The sequence below is a fragment of the Mobula birostris genome, chromosome 4 (assembly GCF_030028105.1).
Source record: "Mobula birostris isolate sMobBir1 chromosome 4, sMobBir1.hap1, whole genome shotgun sequence".
Taxonomy (NCBI): domain Eukaryota; kingdom Metazoa; phylum Chordata; class Chondrichthyes; order Myliobatiformes; family Myliobatidae; genus Mobula; species Mobula birostris.
The window spans coordinates 143,023,982-143,049,621 of record NC_092373.1 but is presented as its reverse complement, the minus strand read 5'-3'; the positions used below and the strand labels follow the sequence as shown (position 1 = coordinate 143,049,621).

At 39.8% G+C, this 25,640-nt stretch overlaps 1 protein-coding gene across 2 annotated transcripts in view; it reads right to left on the bottom strand.

Annotated features, from left to right (window-relative positions):
* The window catches only part of ints10 (integrator complex subunit 10), a 66,181-nt gene that overhangs the window by 13,856 nt on the left and 26,685 nt on the right, over positions 1-25,640 (bottom strand). For both annotated transcript variants that reach the window (XM_072256168.1, XM_072256169.1), the window contains exons 10-14: positions 20,380-20,533; positions 16,757-16,839; positions 14,756-14,902; positions 11,254-11,362; positions 6,753-6,832 (exon numbers count right to left, since the gene is read on the bottom strand). In XM_072256168.1, coding sequence (XP_072112269.1) covers positions 6,753-6,832; positions 11,254-11,362; positions 14,756-14,902; positions 16,757-16,839; positions 20,380-20,533 — 573 coding nt within the window. The remainder of the gene's footprint in view (positions 1-6,752; positions 6,833-11,253; positions 11,363-14,755; positions 14,903-16,756; positions 16,840-20,379; positions 20,534-25,640) is intronic.

The following is a 25,640-nucleotide window of genomic DNA, read 5'->3' as shown; positions in this document are numbered from 1 at the left end:
ACTGAGAGGGAAAATTATTTCCATTACCACTCACATGAAAAAAATCAATGCACAAAAATTAGCAGACCTTCAAGGAAAATTAAAACAACTTCAAGTTGTAGATAGCAACAAAAGTAATTCAAATCGAAAACAGGAAATTAGGAAATTGCAAAGTGAAATTGACGATATTTATACGTTGGAAACTCAAAGAAATTTTCTTTACCTGAGACAAAAGAATTATGAAGTAGGAGGTAAATCAGCTAGATTATTAGCATATAAATTACGAAAACAACAAGCAGACAATACAATTCATAAAATAAAGAATCCAAAGACAATGCTTATGGAGAGTACAATAGGGAAAATTCAAGAGAGTTTTGAAACATATTACCGAGAGCTGTACTCCCAACCCCGGGCCCCCAGTAAGCCCTATATAGACAGTGTATTGAATTTTTTAGATCTACCTAAATTTACAGATTTACAAAATGAAAGTTTATTAGAACCAGTAACTGCCAAAGAACTGAACGTGGCCATCTCTAGGTTAAAGGCTGGAAAGTCCCCGGGTTCTGATGGGTTTACCTCAGAGTGGTACAAGTCCCTGAAGACACAGTTAGCCCCATTACTACTTAACACCTTTAATTGGATCTTGCAGAGAGGAGAAACTCCACCTTCCTGGAGAGAAGCGATTATTTCAGTTATTCCTAAAGAGGGTAAAGATAAACTAGAATGTGGCAATTATCGGCCAATTAGTGTTCTTAACTTAGATTACAAACTATTTACATCTATATTAGCGCGCAGATTGGAAAAGCTTTTACCTGGCCTAATCCATTTAGACCAGACTGGATTTATTCAACAAAGACAAACACAGGACAACATAAGGAGAACTCTGCACATATTAGAACAGGTTAATAAGAACGAGACAGAGACAATGGTAGTAGGATTGGACGCTGAGAAAGCTTTTGATTCAGTTAGTTGGGCATTCCTATACAGAGTGTTAGGAAGATTCGGCTTTCAAGAAAAGTTTATTAAAGTAATTCAGACTCTATATGACAGCCCTACAGCCCGACTTAAGATAAATGGGGACCTCTCTGACTCCTTCATCTTAGAGAGAGGCACTAGACAGGGATGCCCAATTTCTCCTCTCCTTTTTGCGCTATATATTGAACCGCTTGCCCAACTAATAAGACAGAGCGAAATCGTAAAAGGTATCAAGGTGGTAGGGATTGAACAGAAAGTGGCGTTATTCGCAGATGATGTTTTGGTCTATCTGAGTGAACCAGAAAAATTATTTATAGGATTGTTTACACTGTTGGATGACTTTGGGAAAATATCAGGTTATAAAATAAATGTAAAGAAAACACAAGTTATGTCCCTAAATTATACACCATCCAAAAAATTGCAGGATACATATGATCTTAAGTGGGAAGCTAAATCATTAAAATATTTAGGAATAACCCTGCCGAAGGACCTTTCAACACTATCACAGGTAAATTATGGGCCATTAATCTCAGAGATAAAAGCAGATATGCATAGATGGAATCTTATCCCCTTTTTAAGTTTAAATTCAAGGATAAATACTATAAAAATGAATATTCTTCCTCGGTTATTGTATCTTTTCTGTACTTTACCGGTGGAGGTGGATAATAATCAATTCAGGGAATGGGACAAATGGATTTCCCGCTTCATTTGGCAAGGAAAGAAACCTAGAATTCGATATAACACCTTACAGTTAGGGAAGGAAGGAGGAGGTATGGTTCTTCCTTGCCTGAGAAATTATTTTTATGCCTCACAGATAACCCCTCTGTTATATTGGTGTAATAGGGAATATAAGGCTAGATGGAAGGAAATAGAATTTGGATTAGTTGACAGTTTTCCTCTTCAGGCCTCAATAGCTGACAAAGGATTGATGGCCCAGTTGGAAAAATTTAAAAACGCTTGGATAAATCTTACATTAAAAATATGGCAGAAGGTGGTTAATTCATGTGGAATTAATAACATGTTAAAACTCTTTAGATGGTGTGCATATGATACCGAATTCCTTCCCAACAGAGGAGATAAAAGATTTGAGCTATGGATAAAGAAAGGTCTTACAACCGACCTCTCATTTATAGATAAAAGAGTATTACAAAGTTTCCAAATCCTGCAGGACAAACATGGCCTAGAACATAATGACTTTTTTAGGTACCTTCAAGTACGAAACTATGTTAACCAGAGTTGTAGATATACAGACCTATCAACAGTAGAATTAGAATTTTTCAAGATTCTGAATTCCGCTTGCAGTTCAATACCTAGTAAATCAGTTTCTCGATTATATAATGCACTCTCCCATGCTAAAAATGTAAATACACTGTATATTAAAGAGAAGTGGGAGAAAGAAGCGGGGTTGGTACTTTCAGAGGAGGCTTGGGAGAAAATCTGCAGCTTTCAATGGTCCTCGACTAATTCTTTGACTTGGAGAGAATATTGTTGGAAAAACATTATAAGATACTTCAAGACCCCAAATCAGGAAAAATATAAAGATACAAATGTGATGTGTTGGAGAAGATGCGGCTCCAAGGAGGCAAATCATTTTCATATTTTTTGGGATTGCACTAAATTAAGTCTATTTTGGGAAGGTATTCATAGAACATTAGTTAAGGTACTTAGGTCCCAGATACCTCTGAACTTTGAGACGTTCTATTTGGGGCATGTATTGTTTCTCGAACAGAAGGAAGATATAAAGTTGCTGCAGGCCCTCTTAGCGGCAAGTAAGAAATCAATCACTAGAAAATGGCTAAATCCAATACCACCTACATTAGAAGATTGGTACGAAATTATCTTGGAAATATTTAAAATGGAAAAGTTGTCTTACTCCCTGAGAACTCAAAAAGAAAAATTTTATCAAATCTGGAATAAATAGCAATATAACCCCAATGCGAGCAGACTTTAGATGGCTCTCCTAATGATTTATACTGCTCTTCTCATCAACACAGTAATATTGCTAACGTAAGCACCCCTAGTCTAAATGTTTGTTTTTTTTTGTTTTCTTTTGGAAAATAGAGAATTAACACAAGTAAAGGGAAAGATTTGGGAAAGGGATAAAAAAATGAAAAAATTAAGTAAATAAGTACATAGGGATTGGATAATTATGTCTGCGGGCAGGAGCAAGCATGAACAAATTAGGATATAAACACCTACAATGGTTGATACATAGGCTTATATACAACATTTTGGACCAGTGGAAATGGTCCAGAAGGGTTATATGGAAACTATTATTACCATTTTTCTTAACAACTAATTCCATTACTTAGCCTAATAGGTTACATTTACCACAGTACATAATTATCTATTTAAATGTTTATTTTCCTTTTATATAATCTCAATGTGTACTTAAGAATGTATAAATAATTGTAGTTTTATACATATAAAAAAATGGAAAAGGTTATATGTGTGAAAAAAGTACATGATATTTGTGAATTCCTTATCCAAATAAAAATAAAATTTTAAAAAAAAAGGACACAGAAAACTGGATAAAAGTCAGGAAAGGGAAAGGGATTAAACAGCCAGTGCAGAGTAGAGGATAGTTACAGCAGTCAAGTCTTTGGCAATGACTCTGAGACTTGGAAGGGAAGTGGGGAGAAGAGGCGAGCTGTGGAGATAGGGGACTCATTAGTCAGGGGAACAGAAAGGAGACTCTGTGGATGAGAATGAGATTCCTGGATGGTATCATAAACAAGAGAAAATCTGCAGATGCTGGAAATCCAAAGCAACATACACTAAATGCCGGAGAAACTCAGCAGGTCAGGCAGCACCTATGGAAAACAGTAAACAGGAATTTGACTGCTGACGGTTGGCAACATCGACTGTTTACTCTTTTCCATAGATGCTGCCCGACCTGCTGAGTTCCTCAGGCATTTTGTGTATGTTCTCGTATGGTACGTTGCCTCTCGGGTGTCAGGGTCTGGGACACCTCGAATCAAGTCCTCAGCATTCTTAAGTATAGGGTGAGCAGCCAGAGGTCGTGCTTTATGTAGGTACCAATGACATAGGTAGGAAGAGTGACAAGATTCTGCAAAATGAGCTTAGGGGATTAGGTGCTAAATTAAAGGACAGGACCTCCAGGGTTGTGATCTCAGGAATGCCACCTATGCCACGTGCTAGTGAGGCCAGAAATAGGTACATCATACAGTTTAAAACAGAGCTAAGGATGGTGTAGGAGGGAGATCATCAGATTTTTAGATCATTGGGCTCTCTTCCAGGGAAGGTGGGACCTATTTAGAAGAGATGGTTTGCACCTGAACTGGAGGGGAACTAATATCCTAGCAGGAAGGTTTGCTTGTGCTGCTTTGGGGGATTTAAACTAGAGTTGCAGGGAGATGGGAACCAGAGTGCCAGAACAGATAGTGGAGAGTTTGTGTTGAGAGATGTTAAGACCTCAGACAAAGACAGAAATTAAAAGGTTGAAAATGGTGCAACTAATTTTCTGAGCAACGTATATTTCAATGCAAGTATTATAGGAAAGGCAGTTGAGCTCAGAGCATGGACCAACACATGGAATTATGATGTTGTAGCCATTAGTGAGAATTGGTTGAGGAGGGGCAAGACTGGCAGCTCAATATTTATGGGCTCCTTTGTTTTAGACACAACAGAGCAGGAGGGATTAAAGGTGGAGGGGTGAGTAGTCCAGGAAAATGTCACAGCAGTGCTGAGTCAGGACAGACTGGAGAATTTGTCTAGTGAGGCTCTACGAGTGGAACTGAGGAATAAGAAAGGTATGAACATGTTAATAGGGCTATGTTATAGGCCACTCAATAGTCCATGGGATGTAGAGGAACAAATTTGTAGAGAGATTGCAAACTGTTGCAGGAAACATTAACACGAGGAAATCTGCAGATGCTGGAATTTCAAGCAACACACATAAAAGTTGCTGGTGAATACAGCAGGCCAGGCAGCATCTCTAGGAAGAGGTACAGTTGACGTTTCAGGCCGAGACCCTTCGTCAGGACTAACTGAAAGAAGAGCTAGTAAGAGATTTGAAAGTGGGAGGGGGAGGGGGAGATCCGAAATGATAGGAGAAGACAGGAGGGGGAGGGATGGAGCCAAGAGCTGGACAGTTGATTAGCAAAAGGAATATGAGAGGATCATGGGACAGGAGGCCTAGCGAGAAAGAAAAGGGGGGGAGGGAACCCCAGAGGATGGGCAAGGGATATAGTGAGGGGGACAGAGGGAGAAAAAGGAGAGAGAGAAAAAGAATGTGTGTATATAAATAAATAACAGATGGGGTACGAGGGGGAGGTGGGGCATTAGCGGAAGTTTGAGAGGTCAATGCATTAGCGGAAGTTTGAGAAGTCAATGCATAAGCAGAAGTTTGAAGTTAGATCCTTTCGCTGAACACCTACGCTCTGTCCGCCAGAGAAAGCAGGATCTTCCAGTGGCCACACATTTTAATTCCACCTCCCATTCCCATTCTGATATGTCTATCCACGGCCTCCTCCACTATAAAGATGAAGCCACACTCAGGTTGGAGGAACACCACCTTATATTCCATCTGGGTAGCCTCCAACCTGATGGAATGAACACCGCCTGAGGGTTCGAAGATCACGCGCATTCAACAGTGGTTTCCGACCTTGCCCTTTACGCACTGAAATGTCTCTGAATTCTCTGAATCTTTTCACAATATTATGTACTGTAGATGTTGAAAGACCTAAATTCTCTGCAATCTTGCATTGAGAAATGTTCCTTTTGAACTGACTAACAATTCTCTCATGAATTTTGGCACAAAGGGGTGAGCCACGACCCATCCCTGCTTGCAAAGACTGGGCCTTTGATGGACGCTACTTTTATACCCAGTCATGATACCTCACCTGCTACCAATTAGCCTGTTTAATGTAGAGTCTTCCAAACCGGTGTTACTTGAATATTCTGTGCACTTTTCAATCTTATTTTAACTCTGTCCCAACTTTTGTTGAGTGTGTTGTAGCCACCAAATTCTAAATTTGTATATATTTACAAAATACAATTAAGTTGGTCAGTAAAACTATTGAAAATCTTTTCTTTGTACTTTTGTCAGTTAAATAAAGGTTCATGTGAATTAACACATCACAGATTTTTGTCTTTATTGCATTTTGGAAAATATCCCAACTTTTCTGGAAATGGGGTTTGTAGAAGTCCCAATGAGAGATTGTCATACTTGATCTCCTATTAGGGGATGAGACAGGGCAAATGATAGAAGTTTGTGTCAGGGAACACTTTGCATCTATTGATCATAATGCCATTAGTTTCAAAGTAAATATCCAAAGTAAAGAGAATTAATGCAATAGTTTCTTTAGTTCTTCTTGGTCCATTTTTTCTTCCACCTACAAATTGCAAAATCTCAACATAATCTGTACACAGATTGCCTCCAACCTTCATACTCCAGCCCCTCTCAATCCATTCACTTTCCCTCTTTGACCATACTACTCTCTTTCCTCATATCTTATTCTACAACCCAAAAAAATCTGCACAGCTCCATTTTTGACTATTTAGTATTCCCAAATTTAAATACTTCTGTAACTCAGCTGCTAAAGACCAAAGTTCTGGATTTTTGCATAACTTATCAGACTCTTTCACTTTACAAAGATGCTCCTTAAAAACCTTTCTCTCTGACCAAATTTTTGATATCAAATTCTGTTCAAAAATTCCGTGAAGCACCGTAAAAACATAACTGGTTGTTGTTTTGATAAGAGATTCAAATTCTTAATTGTGATCAAGTGCAAATTCTATGGATTACTGTTACCAGAAGTGTGTAATCAGCTTACCTTAAAGCAAGCCAGCATTAACTGAAGGCAATATGGCATCATGGTTTTACTGGTACATGGCAGGAGTTTAAGATCCAACCCTAAAAAGCCAATCAGTTAAAAAGAAAAATGAAAACATTAGCAGGCTATGCAGGCTTTTGAGATTTTAAAACCATAATTTCTGAAAATGCATACCATTGTATTCTTTTCAATTTGATTACAAATGTAAAAAAAAGTAGGTGTAGGATATTCTCACTTTATGCCTGCTCTACCAGTAAATAAAATTGGACTGATTTTATACTACAATGTCATTTTCCTACACTAATACCATGCCCCATTCTTCTCATCACTGCTCTGAATGACCAATACTTCACGTTGAAACTGTAACCCCAGATTCTGAACATCCCAGCCATGAACTTGTGCAGTGGAATAAACAGTGACAGTTGATCAGCATGTGAAAGGGAGTAGGTAACTGGGAAATAAATCAGAGAACAAGATTGATGGAAATGTTCGTCCTAAAATAATTGAACTGGCTAATTCTATGTCATAAGGAGACATTAATATCTATCATATCCACTGTTCACTCTTATCTATCTACTAGTTATAATGTCAATAATTTCCAAATATTATTTCCCTTTCTTTAATACATGTTAACTGCCCAAGAGGAGGATTAGTTCCACTCATTTTACCCTTTTCTCCTTTCACCTGTCATCTATTAGGCTTGGTTAAGATACCAAGAAAACAATCACTTTCTTGACAAGAAATTTTAAGGCAGTGGTTGATAGATTCTTGACTGGTCAGGGCACGAAGGGATACAGGGAGAATGAAGGAGATTGTGGCTGAAGGGAAAATTAGATCAGCCATGATGAAATGGCAGAGCAGACTCAATGGGCCGAATAGCTCCTATATCGTATGGTCAAATCTGCTCCTATATCTTATGGTATGCATCTCCTTCTTCTTCTTAAACAGGACATTAAGATACTTTGAAAATCATGGTTCCCTAAACCTGTTAGCCTTGGTTTTATCTTCCAGCATTCAAACAGGAATGCAGAAACTCTGTACTGTATTAATATTTTACTTTTGAAAGTCTCCCACTTATTAAGCATCACTTTGCCAGAAAACAAACTATCCCAATCCACCACCTGCTAGAACCTTTCTGATGCCATCCGAATCTCAACTTAAGGACCAGCCATATCCTTCTCCATAATTATCTTGAAACTATAATGGCATAGATTCACTAGATTCAAAACGTTCACACCACACACACCTCTATCACCTGCCCTGATTTGTTCCCCAGTAGGAGATCCCGTATTGCACGCTCTCTAGTCAGGACCTCCACACATTAAGGAAACTTTCCTGAGCACACTTGACAAATTCTATCCCATCCTGCCCTTTTCCAGTATGGGAGTCCCAGTAAGTATGTGGAATGCTATTACAAAATTATTTTTCTTAAAACTGTCTGCTATCGTTTTGCAAATTTGCTCCTCTAAATCCCGCTGCCTATTGGGAGGTCTATGATATAATCCCATTAACATGGTCATTCTTTCTTATCTCTCATTTCCATTCGTATAGCTTCAGTACACGAGTCCTCCAGTCTGTCTTGTCTGAGCAATGACCAAAGGTATTTTCCCTGACAAGTAATCTCACCTCTCCCCCTTTAATAGCTCCCTCCTATCATGCCTAAAACAACGGAATCCCGCAACACTGAGCTGTCAGTCCTGCCCTTCCTGCAAATGGCTATAATATCATAACTCCACATGCTGACCCATGTTCTCAGCTCAACTGCCTTGCATTGAAATAGATGTAACTCAGAACTTTAGTCCAACCATGCTCAACATTTCTGTTCCTGTCCCCACAACTACTCCACTAACTGCTCTGGCACTATTCCCTTACATCTCTAGTTTAAACCACGCCCCACCCCCTGCCCCTGCCCCTGTAGCACCAGCAAACTTTCCTGCAAGGATATCGGTCTTCTTCCAGTTTATGTGAAAACCTGAAATGACATGGTGACATTCTAAACCAAATTAAAACACAAAATATTAGATGTCGTAATATCCTTAAAGTGGATAAATCCTCAAGGCCCTCCCTATGTGTTCCAGACTGAAAATGGGAGGCAAGTGGGGAAATGGAAATTTTCAAACCTTCTCTCCCTTCAGAAAGTAGAAGCAATTCCAGATGATAGGAGGACAGTGAGTATGGCACCTATGCTCAATAAATGCAGCAGGGATAAATCAGATAGTCACAGTTCTGTGAGTCTAACATCAGCTGTTGGAAAGTATTAGGGAAAAAAATCTAACCTGCACTTTGGAGAGGCAGGGGTTGATTCAGGCAGAGTCAAGTTAGCTCTGTACCGGGAGATCCTGTCTGACCAAATAAACTGAATTTATCAAGCAGGTTATTTACTGTGTTGGTGAGGTTGTGTGTTTGTTTATAGAATGTATGGACGTCAGTAAAACCTTTGATGAGGTCTCACGTGACAGTCCAAAAGATACTTTAGTGGTTCATGGGATCCAGGGAAATTTGGCAAACTGGAAACTGAGATATACTGCACATATACACACACAGTTATTGAACCTTTTGCAATAACATGGTTTTCTGAGTTACAATAGTAGACAAATATAAACTGCCTAAACTAATAAACAAACAATTGTACTTTTCATGTCTTTATTGAACGCACTGTTTAGTCATTCAGGCTGGAACAAGTATGTAAACTCTTGTATTTAATAAATGGTAGAACCTCCTTTAGCAGCAATAACCACCACCATACATTTCTTGTAGCTGCTGATCAGACTTGCACAACAGCGAGGAGAAATTTTAGACCATTCCTCCATACAAAACTGTTTCAATTCATCAACATTTCTGGGATACCTTGCATGAACAGCCCTCTTCAGGTCATGCCACAGCATCCCAATTGGGTTAAGGTCTGGACTCTGACTTGGACATTCCAAAACACAAATTCTCTTCTTTTTAAACCGTTCTGTTGTTGATTTATTCTTGTGTTTTGGATCATTGTCTTGTTGCATCATCCAACTTCTATTCAGCTTCAGGTGTCAGACAGCTACCCTGACATTCTCCTGTAAAATGTCTTGATGCAATTTTGAATTCATTGTTCCCTCAACAATTGCAAGCTGTCCAGGCACTGAGGCAGCAAAGCAGCCCCAAACCATGATGCTCCTTCCACCATGCTTCACCGTTGGGATGAAGTTTTGGTATTAGTGTGCCCTTTTTCCTCCAAATATAGTGGTGTGCATTTCTGCCAAAAACTTCAACTTCTGTCTCATCTGTCCGCAGAACACTGTCCCAGAAGCATTGTGAAACATCTAGGTGGTCTTTTGCAAACTTGAGATGTGCAGCCATGTTTTTTTTGGAGATCAGTGGTTTCCTCTGTAGTGTCCTTCCATGAACACCATTCCTGTTCAGCGTTTTTCTTACAGTACACACGAAGAGACTTTAGCAAATTCTAGAGATTTTTGCAGATCTTTTGCTGTTACTCTTGAGTTCTTTTTAATCTCATTCAGCATTGCATGTTGTGCTCTTGGTGTGATCTTTGCAGGATACCCACAGTACTGAGTTTCCACCATTTGTAGACAATTTCACTTACTGTGGACTGTTGAACGTTTAGGTTCTCAGAAATGCTTTTTTCACTTTTTCCAGCTTCATGCGTCTCTACAAATTCTTCTTCTAAGGTCCTCTGAAGGTTGTTCTGATTGAGGCATGGCGCACATAAACAAATGTTTCTTGAGAAGAGCAGGCTCTGCCAGTAACCTGACCTTGGGTGCCATTTTTATAGGGCAGGGCACCTCTACAACCCACACCTCCAATCTCATCTCATTGATTGGAACACCTGACCATAAATAACTTTTATGGAAGGCATTATCTGATACGTTCACATACTTTTTTGAATCTAGACTGTGATTGTTTAAATTGTGTACTCAGTATTGACAAGAAGTACAATTGTTTGTGTGTTATTAGCTTATACAGATTGTGTTTGTCTACTATTGTGACTTAGATTAAGATCAAACCACATGAGTAATTAATACAGAAAATCGGGTAATTGCAAATGGTTCACAAACATGTATATATATAAGAGCACAAAGGAGATTTAACAGGATATTGCATTACTTCTGCTATGGATAGGCTGTTAAGTTTTGTTTAAAACACAGAAGGACGAGGGATGACATGATCGTGTTATGCAAAATTATGGAGAGACTTAATACAGTAGAAATTGAGAAACTGTTTGCCTCAGCCAGGAAGTCTCTAAAGCTAGAGGACACAAGTTCACTTTAACAGGTGAGGAATTTGGAGGGGATGAATTTGGCGGGTGAGGGAAACAAGTACACTCTCATCATTTAGTAAGTATTTCAAAGAGCACTTGAAATGTCATGGCATAGAAAGCAATGGAACGAGTGCTACAAAAATTGATTAGTATAGCTAGACAATTGATGGCTGACCAGACATGGTGGGGCCAACAGGGGTGTTTCTGTGTCATCTGACTCTGACACATTCTGGCTGTGCTCCATACCTCTTCTGAATCTAGGTTTCACTTTTGGAATTTCCTCCTGTACTTTCACCACATCCTGTGCACATGGAACGACACTGCACATAACATCCAACACTTTATCACATGTCATCTGCAGAAGGAAAACAAATTTCAGTTTCCTGGATCATCTTCTCCACATTTCTAATTTTTGTTTACCATCTTCATTTCAAATCGTGAGAAAAATAATTTAAAAATACATGTAATCAATTTGATAGTATAGGTATGAACATGGAATATTTTTGAAACAGTTCAAACATTCATGACAACTTCTCACTATTCTCTTCACTGTGTTTCACTAACTTTAGGATGTCTCTAATTATTTATCAAATAAATTTCAATTTTTTATTTTATTCATTTTCCTAATCATTAAACCAGTTAAATCTTTGACCAGATATCAGAAAATATAATTCCACCCCATAACAGTATGATTAAAACAGTAAATTCATTCTAAACTTCAAGCAGTTCAGTTTCTTGATTTTGTTACAAACTCTTCATAGTCAACTTGGCTTCATTTTAGAGGAAGAGGAGCAACAGCAAAAAGCTCTTTCTTCATGTGCAGTATTACCACTATATGATCAGCTAATATGAATTACAAAATTGCAATGTTATGGCACTCCCTCTGACTTAATAAGGAATAACACTTCACTGTGTCTGCCATTTAACTTTAGGTCAGTGGTCCCCAACCACCAGGCCACAGACTGGTACCGGGCCACAAAGCATGTGCTACCGGGCCGCGAGGAAATGATATGATTAGGCGATATGAGTCAGCTGCACCTTTCCTCATTCCCTGTCACACCCACTGTTGAGCTTGAACGCACGTGAGGCCATTACGCACGCATCATCCATGTCAGTGCGGGAAGAAGATCAACTCCTCGAGCTTGCAAATGACGGCGGGCTGAAAAGTATGTTTCAAATAACATCTCTGCCGGCATTCTGAATCAAAGTCAAGGCTAAATATCCTGAGATAGCCACGAAAGCACTGAAAACATTGCTTCCATTTCCAACATATCTCTGCAATGAACGCAACAAAAACTAAATTGCGGAATAGACTGGACATAAGGAACCCCCTTCGAGTATCGCTGTCTCCCATCACCCCTCGATGGCACCATGTTGTTGCAGGGAAACGCCCAGGGCTCCCACTGATTCAGCGATATTGGTGCGTTGCAATGATTTTATATGTTCATACGGGGAAAATATGTGCTGTGTGTTTAATATCCAAACGTTACTTAAAATGTTATGATGCTATTGACTTATAAGTGACTTACAATTGATATCACTATATTCATACAAGGAAATTATGTGCTGTGTGTTTAATATTAAACTCGTTAGATAAACGCTTTTAGAAACGAAATTGAGTGTATTAGCCACTTATCACCTATATTCCAGTCGTGATTAACACACCTCCCCCAACAGAATCGCCAAAAACGATTTGTAGAAAAAAATTGGTATGTACACACATGCGCACTGCTGCCCGCGCAAGGCTTCATGGTCATGGCAGTCTTTCTCAGGGTAAACACAACGTATTTGACTGCTACTCTTGTACCGGGCCGCGAGGAAATGATATGATTTGGCGATATGAGTCAGCTGCACCTTTCCTCATTTCCTGTCCCCCCCGCCACCCCCGGTCCGCAGTGCAAAAAAGGTTGGGGACCCCTGCTTTAGGTTATAATGTAATATAATATCTGAATGTGAAGTAGTATGAAATCTAAATTCTGTTAAGTAAAGTACTGTGCAAAAGTCTTTGCAACATGTAAAAATTCTGGAAAGCGAAGATGCTTTCAAAAATAATGAAAAGTTCCTAAATATCAAAAAAACCTATAAAAAGTAGTAAACAGTGAAAAACTAAATCAAATCAATATTTGCTGTGACCACCTTTAAAAAAAAACTGCATCCGTTCTCTTAGGTACACTGTTGTGGAGTTCTGTAAGAAAATCGGCTAGTAGGTTTTTCCAAGCATCTTGGAGAACTTGCCACAGTTCTTCTGCAGACTTTGGCTGTCTTGCTTGCTTCTGTCTCTCCAAGCAATCCCAGACAGCCTCGATGATGTTGAAATCAGGGTTTTGTGGAGACCATACAATCTGTTACAGAACTACTTGATCTTTGTTTCGCTGAAAATAGTTCTTTATGACCGTATTTGTGTGTTTCGGGTCATTGCCCTACTGCAGAATGAAGTTGGGATCAATCCCTCCCCTTCCTGTCTTCTTCTATCATTTTTGGATCTCCCCCTCCCCCTTTCAAATCTCTTACTATCTCTTCTTTCAGTTAGTCCTGACGAAGGGTCTCGGCCCGAAACGTCGACTGTACCTCTTCCTATAGATGCTGCCTGGCCTGCTGTGTTTACCAGCAATTTTTATGTGTGTTGCTTGAAATTCCGGCATCTGCAGATTTCCTTGTGCTTGGGATCAATCGGACGCCTCCCTGATGGTATTGCATGATAGATGAAAATCTGCCTGTGCCGCTCAGCACTGAGGATTCCATTAATTCTGACCAGACCAACTCCTTTTGCAGAAATGCAACCCCAAACTTGCAGGAAACATCTGTCATCCTTCACTGCTGGCTGCAGACACCCATCCATCCATGTAGGGCTCTTCAGTTCTTCTACAGACAAACAGCCTCCTGCTTGAGCCAAAAATTTCCAAGTCAAAAGTAATCTTCATGGATGAGGTGTTGCCAAAAAGCCATTTCTCTGAAGTGGAAACAAGGCCAAGAGACTCATCTATGCACAAAAACAAAAATACTGGGGTGCTGAACAATGGCAGCAAGTGCTCTGCACTGACAAGGCAATATTCAAACTTTTTGGCTCATACAGGAGGCAGTTTGTCCATAGAAGGGCTGAAGAGCACTACGTGGATGAGTTTCTGCAGCCAACAGTGAAGCTGGTGGAGGTTCCCTGCAGGTTTTGGGCTGCAGTTCTGAAATGGAATTGGTGATCTGGTCAGATTTGTTGTAATCCTAAATGCTGAGAAGCACAAGCAGATTCTCACTCATCATCCAGTACCATCAGGAAGGCCTCTGATCAGTCCCAACTTAATTCTGCAGCAGTACAATAACCCCAGACACACAGCCAAAGTCATAGAGAACTATCTCCAGCAAAAGATAAGAATTCTGCAACAAATGGTATGGCCACCATAGAACCCTGATCTCGACAAAGCTGTCTGGGATTACAAAGACCCCAAGGTGCTTGGAACAATCTACTAACCAATGTTCTTAGAAACCTGTACGTCAGTGTACCTAAGAGAGAATGGATGCAGTTTTAAAGGCAAGAGGGGGTGGTCACACTAAATATTGATTTAATTTTTTTTTACTATTTACTGCTTTTTCTTGTAAATTTTTTGACATTTAGAAACTTCCCATTTTATTATTTTTGAAAGCATCTTCACTTTACAGAATTTTTTTACAAGTGCCTAAGACTTTTGGATCATACCAGAGATGAGTAAACTTTCTCATCTTAGCTTTCAAAATTATAACACCATTGTGGACTTACTCTGTATTCTCCCAAAGCAAAGTGACAGGCAGCCATTTGGATTAATGCCCTCTGCTGTTCAAGTGTACCCTGACTCACGACATGCTGCTGGACTCCTTGAAGAGCACCCAACTGATGAAGGCTGTTTATTGCTTTTCTGTATTGACCCTTCAAAAAGAAGTTTCAATATTTACACACAAAAATAAAGAACAACAGGTAAATAATTTCATTAGACCGTAAGATATTTGAGCAGAATTATGCACATTGAAAATTTGAGTCAGCAATATTTATAATGACCAAAGAAACTAGAACTGTTTTCATTCTAACATGCTAGTAAAAATTAATTACATCCAGTTTCTTTAAAGTATTTTAAATTTACATAAATAATTACCAGTCTTCTACCTATTGCCATTCCTTTCTATCCTCAACAACACAGAAGTTGCTATTTTATGGTTAGTTGCAAGGAAGGGTAGTATGCTGGTGTCAATATGGTATATCACTGAAAAGCAGAATAGTTTTTTTTTCTAATTTAAAGGTATTTAAGTATTAATTTTAAAACTATCTTAAGACTAACCTCACATTTACAGCTTACTCATTATAATTAATATATTTCAATACATCTTAATTAAAAACTACAATGCAGTAAAAGGTTTCACCAATCCATTAAAGAAATTGTGCCTGAGTCTAAATAATTCCCCATTTACCATTTGACAACATAAATGTATCTCTCAATTAGAGTTTGAAATTTGTACAAATACACATTGTATTTTTGCTTTCATCCTCACCGATTTTAATCTTTATCAACACTTTAAAGGCATGGTGTAATGGAGACAACTATGGGTTTGTCTTCTGCCATCAGACCTTGATGCAGCATCAACACCCAGCAATGACCAATCCTAACCATACCTGCACTCTCCAAGTCTAGTTCATCAAATCCCCCAGGAGATCGCAAACGCGTCAGACCGTTTAATCGGTTCAAAAGAACATCGTTAAAAGGGAAATTATATGCTGCACACTGCAGCGATTGTAGTTCAAAGGAAGAAGCATATCTACCAGAGTATCTAGTAGCTTTATGAGCTGCCTGCAAAATGTCACCATTTGTCACTTAGTTTTATTGAATTAAGGTTAATTGTACAAAGTACATTGTACTTAAACATCAAGGTAGATCATTCACAAGATAGATAAGACACTCAAAGCTGCTGCTCAGGTTGCTCTGTGGTTAAGAAGGCATATGGTGCATTGGCCTTCAGTAACAATGGGATTGAGTTTAGGAGCCAAGAGGTAATGCTGCAGCAATATAGGACACCAGTCAGACCCCACTTGGAGTACTATGCTCAGTTCTAGTCACCTCACTACAAGAAGGATGTGGAAACTATAGAAAGGGTGCAGAGGAGATTTACAAGAATGTTGCCTGTATCGGGGAACATTCCTTATGAAAATAGGTTGAGTGAACTCACCCTTTTCTCCTTGGAGTGACGGAGGATGAGAGGTGACCTGATAGAAGTGTATAAGATGATGAGAGGCATTGATCGTGTGGATAGTCAGAGGCTTTTTCCCAGGGCTGAAATGGCTAGCACAAGAGGGTACAGTTATAAGGTGTTTGGAAGTAGGTACAGAGGAGATGTCAGGGGTAAGTTTTTTTATGCAGAGTGGTGAGCGAGTGGAATGGGCTGCCAGTGACAGTGGTGGAGGCGGATACGATAGGGTCTTTTAAGAGATTCCTGGATAGGTACATGAAGCTTAGAAAAATAGAGAGCTATGGATAACCCTAGGTTATAACACTAGGTAAGGACATGTTCGGCACAACTTTGTGGGCCGAAGGGCCTGTATTGTGCTGTAGGTTTTCTATGTTTCTACGTTTCTATAATGACAACAATCACGAATACTAATATTTAAAGCATATACTTAAAGGTGATAAACATCAATTATTAAATTTAGAATGTTAATGGCTAAGAAGGCTCAATACATAAGAGAAAATGTTTTTCTGTAATTTCACATACAATACAGTATCAAATAACTTACCTGGTATATAATCATGTCAGTGATAAATATTCTTAGCCATAGCCAGGTTTCAGTCTTCCAGGATATGCAAATGCGAGTAACTTCTTCAGTGGAAAGAAAACTCAAAATAAATTCAAAAATGTAATAGAGAATAAAAGTCCTTCTCAATCTAAAGTTAAGTAATTTAGCATTTGTCCTCGTCTTCGCTGAAACCCATAACCACCAGAAGCACATATTACTCTGCAAAAATTCTAATGCATTAGCAGCATGAGAAATCAATGACTAGGGCCGGTTGGTGGCGCAACGACATCGGCGCCAAACCCGGGAGCGGAGGTTCCCAGGTTCGAAACCAGTTGGGTCCACACCCGAGTACGCTTTCCATCTGTGCCGGGTTGAGTGTCGAGATCGCAACTCAACCTCGTAAAATAAAGAGAAAATACTGCAAAAATGTCTGTGTGAGGAGTGGCATGCCACACAGTCTCTCTCTCTCTCTCGCTCCGCACCTTGTAAAAGCCATGAAAAAGATATCATCACGGATGCACGCACGGACACACAGATGCACAGACTCGCACGCATGCAGGCACACGCCAAAACAAAAAGAAATCAATGACTAATATATTTAATGTAAAATAACATACAATTCTGGGTCAAGTCATCCCAAGGTCATCTATCATTCATTATAAAATGGAAGAATATTGTAAATTTGTGAATTCTACGTTGTATTGCTTAACATCCAAAATAGATTCTGGGTTTATATTCCAAGGAATATTTCCCCCTGGCTTTCTACTACTATCTCTAGATATGATATCTTAAAAGGGTTAGTTAAGCCTGGTTTTAAGGCACCAGGACCCGCCTTCGCCCCTTCTCCTGTCAGTAGAAACAGTTCTGCCGGGCTTAGAGGCTAAGCCACACGAGAAGGCCAGGAGTTGGACTTAGTTGTCAGAGGCTATTTGAGGCGCATGTCGTGAGGAGTACTTTTAGGTAGTGGGAGCTTGTCCCCACTGCCACTCCTCGGCTTGACAACCCTGGAACAGGCAACATCCGTGGAGTGTACGAGGGGATCAAGAAAGCCATCGGGCCAACCCAGAGCAAGACAGCAGCATTGAAATCCATAACAGGTGAGACCATCAATGACAAAGGAAAGCAGATGGAGAGATCGGTGGAGCATTACTCTGAACTCTTCTCCAGAGAAAACAGCATCTCGGACAGCGCGCTAGACGCCATGGAATGCCTGCCTGTCATGGAGGAACTTGATGCATTGCCGACTACCGAAGAGCTGAGTAAAGCCATCGACAGCCTGCCCACTGGGAAGGCACCAGGATTGGATGGCATTCCACCAAAGGCCATCAAATGCGCAAAGGGCATCCTGCTAAAACACCTGCATGAACTACTGTGCCAGTGCTGGACAGAGGGAGCAGTGCCGCAAGACATGAGAGACTGCAACATTGTCACCGTATATAAGAACAAAGGGGACAGAAGCAACTGTAACAGCTACAGGGGAATCTCCTTGCTGAGCATTGTTGGGAACGTCTTCGCCCGCATGGTCCTGAACAGACTGCAGAAAATAGCCAAAAGGGTATATCCCGAGTCTCAGTGCGGTTTCAGGTCAGAACGCTCCACAATCGACATGATCTTCTCCCTTCCACAACTACAAGAGAAATGCAGAGAGCAAAGACAAACACTCTACGTCACTTTCATTGACCTTACGAAGGCCTTCAACCTTGTGAGCAGAGACAGCCTCACAATATGTCAAAACATAATTAACACTATTATCAACATCCTTGAATAAAAAGAAACACAGCAGAATGAAACAGAAAAATTGCGACCAGCAGTAACTATCTCTCATTAGAACCAAATTGTTAGGACAGGACTTCCAGAACATGGAAATAAGCACCAGCTAGTCTCTACGAATAATAGTTATACAGGTGTCCCCCGCTTTTTGAATGTTCGCTTTACGAAACCTCACTGTTATGAAAGACCTACATTAGTACCCTATTTTCGCTTTCAGAAGGTTTTTTCACTGTTACGAAAAAAAAATTCAGCACGCGATAAAAGGCAACGTGCCCCGAGCAGCCGCTCTCCCCCGGATTCTCGCCGGCATTGCTTAAACACGAGCCTGTGAGCAGCCGTTTGCAAGATCAGTTCTATGGTATCAGAAAAGCCTGAAAGAGCTCGTAAGGGTGTTACACTTACAGTAAAACTAGACATAATTAAGCATTTTGATCGTGGTGAACGAAGTAAGGACAACGTGAGTTTGGCTTGTGGAAGTTGACGAAGATGATGTTTAAGAGGTTTTGGCATCCCATCACCAAGAACTGATAGATGAAGAGCTGATGCAATTGGAACAAAAAAGGATAACAATCGAAACCAAATGAGTAATGATAAAGTACAACTTTAACTTTGAAAGGGTACGTCAGTTTAGGGGATATTTGCAGGATGGTTTGAGTCCTTATTAAAGAACTGTGTGATAGAAAAATACACAAGGCTCAGTAGTCAAGCAAGCTTTCCACATCAGCCACAGCAGACGACGAACCTCGACCTTCGACATCGAGGCGGGCAGTCATAGGAGAAGATGAGCTGCCTGCTCTAATGGAAACAGGCGATGAGATGACACCCCAGTGTCCCACCACCCCAACCCCCAGGCCACGGACAGATACCGATTCGCGGAGAATGCAAAGGTAGCCGGGAGGCACACAGCACATCTTTAAGAAAAAAGCCAAAATAAACATGCTAATTAATTAGGTGCTGCCGACACGTAATTGTTGGCCCAGACCAGAGACGACGCAATCCAAAATTGGCACTGATCTGGGCCGACAATTACAGGTGGCACCTAATTAATTAGCATGCTTGTTTCGGCTTTTTTGTTAAAGATGTGCTGTGTACCTCCCGGCTACCGCTGGACCCCTGCGTTCTTCGCAGCAATGTATCGCTCAGCGGCCTGGAAGGTGGGGGGCCAATGCACCACCCAAACTCTGATAACTCAGTCTAACACACCATCATCAATATGCTCGGCGCTGTCCCGATTCCAGTAAGTGATACTACACTGTACATACATTATTTCTACTTTATATAGGCTGTGTATTTTTACGTGTTATTTGGTATGATTTGGCAGCTTCGTAGCTTAAAGGTTACCGGAGAGCGCTTGCACGTGTTTTTACCAACAGCGCTTGCGTGAGATTTTCGCTCCAGAGAACAGTTCAGTAATGATTGTGGAGAAGTATTTCTACTTTATATAGGCTGTGTATTTATCATATCATTCCTACTTTTACTATATGTTACTGTTATTTTAGGTTTTATTTGTTATTTGGCATGATTTGGTAGGTTACTTTTGGGTCTGCAAACACTCACAAAATTTTCCCATATAAATAAATGGTAATTGCTTCTTCGCTTTACGACATTTTGGCTTATGAACCATTTCATAGGAACGCTCTACCTTCGTATGGCGGGGGGAAACCTGTACCTTAAAGTTGTTCCAGACTTCTATTCTACATTATAAATCAAGAACCATTTATACAGTAATATACATTTGATGGTCACCCAATAATTGATTCCAGTACTGAAAATATGAAAGAGATAATGTTCAAGAATTCTTTTCTCTAGATATTTAACCTCCACAGAGTACTTTAGAATAGCAGCAGTCCTACCTTTTTCCAAAGCCTCTTGGGAATGAAGCAATTCCCAACTTTCTCTTGCTATTTTAAAGCTCTCAAGCACATCTATTGAATTTGGCAGCTCAATTTTATTGACGAGAATGTGACGGTTACGCACTTTTCCAGAACATTCTTCATCATCTGAACTCTGTAATGAAAAAAATAATTTATTCAAAATTTAAAAGACAAATCAATAATATTACTTTATGATACTGACTACACAAATTTCTACCAATTTTTTTCTTTTGTTGATCCCCTGCTGAAGAAGTTTTCATCTTCCAGGATGGAAATCCTATGCAACTCATTTTTGTGTGGGCTTAACAAAGGACACCCAACCTTAGCGAATAACCAAATTCAACACCATACTTGTCTACAATTTCTTTACCAAATGTCTAAAGCCAGATTTACAAATCAAATACAAAAACAAAAGAGACTCTGCACATGCTGGAAATTCAGAGCAACACACAGAACGCAGAGTAACTTAGCAGGTAAGCCAACATCTATGGATAAGAAATAACAGTCAATTTTTGAACCAAGACCATTTATCAGACCCTTCCTGATGAGATCCTCCACTATTTTGTGTGTTAAATGTCTGTGTGGGTAAATACAGCTCCAATGACATATACAAGTTTGCTGATGACATCACTACTGTGGGCAGTATCAAAGGTAGTGATGAGTCAGCATCTAGGAGGGAAGGCGAATTTTGGCTGAGTGGTGTAATAAGAACAACCTCTCACTCAATATCAATAAGACCAAGGAACTGCTTGTAGACTTCAGGGGAGGGAAACCAGAGGTCCATGAGCCAGTACTCATCGGAAGATAAGAGGTGGAAAGGGTCAGTAACTTTAAATTCCTGGGTGTCACTGTCTCAGAAGACCTGTCTTGGACCCATCATATAAATATAATTGCAAAGAAAGCGCAACCGCGCCTCTACTTCCTCTGAAGTCTGCAGAGATTCATCATGTTATCAAAAACCTTGGCAAACTTCTATAGGTATGTGGTGGAAAGTGTACTGACTGGCTGTATTGTGGCCTGGTATGGGAACACCAATCCCTTTGAGCAGAAAATCTTACAAAAGGTAGTGGATTCAGTCCAATACATCACAGGTAAAGCCCTCCCAACCAGTGAGCACATCTACATGAAACCTTGCCATAAGGAAGCAGCATCCATCAACAAAGATCCTCACTACCCAGGCTATGCTCCTTTCTTGCTGCTGCCATCAGGTAGGAGGTACAAGTGCTTCCAGACTCACCCCACCAGGTTCAAGAACAGTTACTACTCCTCAACCACGAGGTTCTTGAACAAAAAGGAGATAACTATACTTATTCTATTGCTGGTCTTCCCATAACTGATGGTCTCACTTTAGGGGCCCTTCAGCTCGTTATTTCACGTTCTTTCATTTCATGTTATTTCATACTCAATTATTTATATTTGCATTTGCAGTTTGTTGTCCATCCATCCTGTTTATAGTTACTGTTCTATAGATTTGCCAACTATGCCCGCAGGAAAAAGAATCTCAGGGTTGTATGTGGTGACATGTATATACTCTGGTAATGAATTTTACTTTGAACTTTGGAATATAAAATCTACCCACCATTCATTATTCTTTACAATCTACATAATAAAATACTATAAAAGGGTTAAGAGTGAAAATTTACAAAATGGACCAAGTTAAACCATCTCTTTATAAAAAATGTCCACTAGAGGTTCTGAAATAAAAACAGAAAATGCTGAAAACTTCCAAGCAGGGAAGGGAAAGAGGTTGTGCAGTAACACAATAGGTTGATTTAGCCAATTTTCTACATGGACAATATTAATGACAAAGATCATGATAGAAAATTGTACAAAACCTCTAAAATGTACAAGTTATGTACATTTTAAGTGTCAATGAACAGCCTGGTACTGAAATTTTTTTTAAAAAACTACAGATGCTAGAAAACTGGAATATAGTAAGAAATAATAGAAAGTGGAAAAAGAAACAGTTAACGTTTCAGGTCAGAGACTCTTCATCAGACTGGGGAGTGATGACACTCACACCAGTTGATCAAGACACTGCATGCAAAACATGAAACATTTTCACAGAATAGAATGTACCATCTATTCTGTGAAAATACATGAAAACAACAGGTACATGAGTTAGAGCCATCTAAAGACATTGTGCACCAAAGGTCATTCAGTAGACTTTTCAGTTTAGAGTCATACAGCATGGAAATAGACGATCTGCCCCACTATGTACAAGTCAATCAACAGGCACCCATTCATATTAATCCAACCTATCAACATTTGACCAGTAGGCTTATATGCCTTGGTGATTTAAGTGCTTGTCTAGACACAACAATTCTGTTTCCATCATTCCCTCTGACAGTGCATTCAAGGTACCAGTCTCTAGGTTAGGGGTCGCCAACTCATCGATCGCCATCGACCGGTCAATCTTTGAGACTTTCCCAGCAGATCCCGAAGAAAAATCAAAAATAAATACACAAATACTGTTGTAATGTCAGCATTATAAAAGTAAGTAATACTAATTAGGATAATGGTAATATAGCAATATTTTCACTAAAAAGCTGTTTGTAAAGAGAGATCGTTTCCAGGTTGCGAGGGTTTAGTTCCGTTCTTTCTGCCCAGTGCGCATGTGTGTAGTTCCCCCGCCATGCACCGCGTTTTCAGCGTAGCCTGTGCTGCATCAAAGTGACCAATTAGATTAGGTAAGAGTACAGACTGTTGCAAACATCAATATACAGCAGTGTCCCCAACCTCCGGACCGCGAAGCATGCAGGGGTGCAGCAGTAGTCGGGAGGCACACAGCACATCTTTAAGAAAAAAAGCCGAAATAAACAAGCTAATTAATTAGGTGCCACCTGGCACGTGAATGTCAGCTCAGATTAGAGGCGACGCAATCGGCACTCGCTCGTGATACCCTGATAGCACGGCGGAGGCTCCACGAAAGAAGGCGAAAACATACAAATTCCTTCCAGAATGGGAAGAGGAATTTCTATTTACCTTGGTGAAAGACAAGTGTGTATGTATGTCGTGCCACCAAACACAAGCACTGACTAAAAGAGGGAATCTGGAGCGGCACCACAACATCAGCCACTAGGAATTTAAAGACACCTACCCCCCAAAGAGCGCAATTCGTGCCTGGAAAGTTGAGGAGCTGAAATCGGGGTTGAAGGCCCAGCAATCGTTTTTCACAAAACATGCTGCTCAAAATAAGGCTGCTATTGAAACATCATTTTGTGTAAGTCACCTTTTAGCTAAACACAAGAAGCCTTTTACAGATGGCAATCTATTCAAAGAAGCAAAGGTCATTACTGCAGAGACTGCTTTTAATGACTTTAAAAACAAAAACAGCATCACAACTGCAATACATTATATCGCTTGGCCCTGCAACGGTGACAAGGAGGGTAGAGTCACTGTCAGAGGACGTGGATATTTTTCACTACAGTTCGATGAATCCCTGGATGTAATGCAAACAGCTCAGCTTGTTGTATTTGTCAGAATGGCTTTCTGGGATTTTACAACAAAGGAGGACTTCCTCACTCTTTTGCAATTAAAGGAAAGAACGAGAGGCGAGGATATTTACAATGAGTTAAAAAAATATGTCCATGAAAATGACATCCCCATTCATAAACTGGTGTCAATTACTACTGATGGGGCCGAGCAATGCGCGGTGTGTGTGTTAGTTTTATAGCACTAAAAGTCAGTGCCTACTTCAGGTCAACTTATCTATGTGAAATTGCATTTTCACAGATGAAAATTATTAAATCTAAGTACAGGAGCTGACTTACTGACAGACACCTCACTAGGGTTGCCAACTTTCTCACTCCCAAATAAGGGACAAAAGTAGCAGTCAAATCCCGGGACATTTGTGTTTACCGTGAGAAAGACTACCACGACCATGAAGCCTTGCGCGGGCACCTGTGTGCGCATGCGTGTATGTGCCGATTTTTTTTACCCCATGAATCAGTTTTGGTTTAATCTTCATTACTTCTACTTTATATAGGCTGTGTATTTATCATATCATTCCTGCTTTTACTATATGTTAGTGCTATTTTAGGTTTTATGTGTTATTTGGTATGATTTGGTAGGTTTTTTTTGGGTCTGGGAACGCTCAAAATTTTTTTCCATATAAATTAATGGTAATTGCTTCTTCGGTGTAAAGCATTTCTGCACAAAAGGAACGCTCTACCTTAGCGGGGGAAATACGGGACAGTTGGCAACCCTACACCTCACAGAATGTCTCAGACTGGCTGTCTGTAGTTATGAGCCAAATTTCTGGGAACTAGCAGAAAGTATTCAGCCCCAGTCATCACACTGAGTGCAACAGTCAATTTTTATTCATTTATTTTTCGTGTTGAAATAAAATTAAATATTGAAACTTAGAATTAAAGGTGTGAAGTATTGTAATATTCTTAAAGAAAGACAGCTATGGCCTGTTTGATATGCTAGTTACAGTGTTTTCTTGTTTGAATTAATTTGAAAGTTTGACAAAAGTATTTTGTGTAATTCAAATACAATTCGCCCAAATAAAAGGCCTCAAATTGGAAGTACAATCTGAGTTGTTTTTTCTCTAAATGATTTAGTAGGTAGATCTTGCCTTTCACTGAGCTCGAGGTAGGGGATCTTGGGCTTAAAAAGGTTGGTGACCACTACTCTAGGTGATAAAGGTCCCCCTCAGACCCCTTCAAAATCTCTTGCCCTTTACATCTATACCGTCCAGTTTTATTCACTTCTGATAAGGGGAAAGGTATCCCACAGCCACCACAATCTATACCCCTCAAAATTTTACACACCTTCTTAAGCACTAGAAATACATTTTTAGGCACACTTCATAAATATTCTCTAAATGTTTTCACAACAAAAACTAATTGACACTGAGTCCACACTTTATAAAGCAATACAGATCTATTGCTACTTGGTCTGTTCAGTAAATATAATTCAAAACTACTTTAACCTTTCATCACATACCTCTGGACTTGTTACGCCACTGAAAGAGCAAATTGTGACATTATCAATTTAGCAAGTGGTCTCAACGGAACTTGGATTTTTTTTCTATTAGTTCACAGCAAAACATTACTCTCACATTCCAGCAATGATGTGCATATAGTCATGAGACTCTCTGATCTCCCATAGGTTGAATATGCTCCAATAAGATATGGCATTCGGAGAACCACATAAAATGTATGAAATTGTTTCAAAGATTTAAGGCACAGTGGGGAAGACCAAACAAAAAGGAAAAACCCAGTGACTGAGAT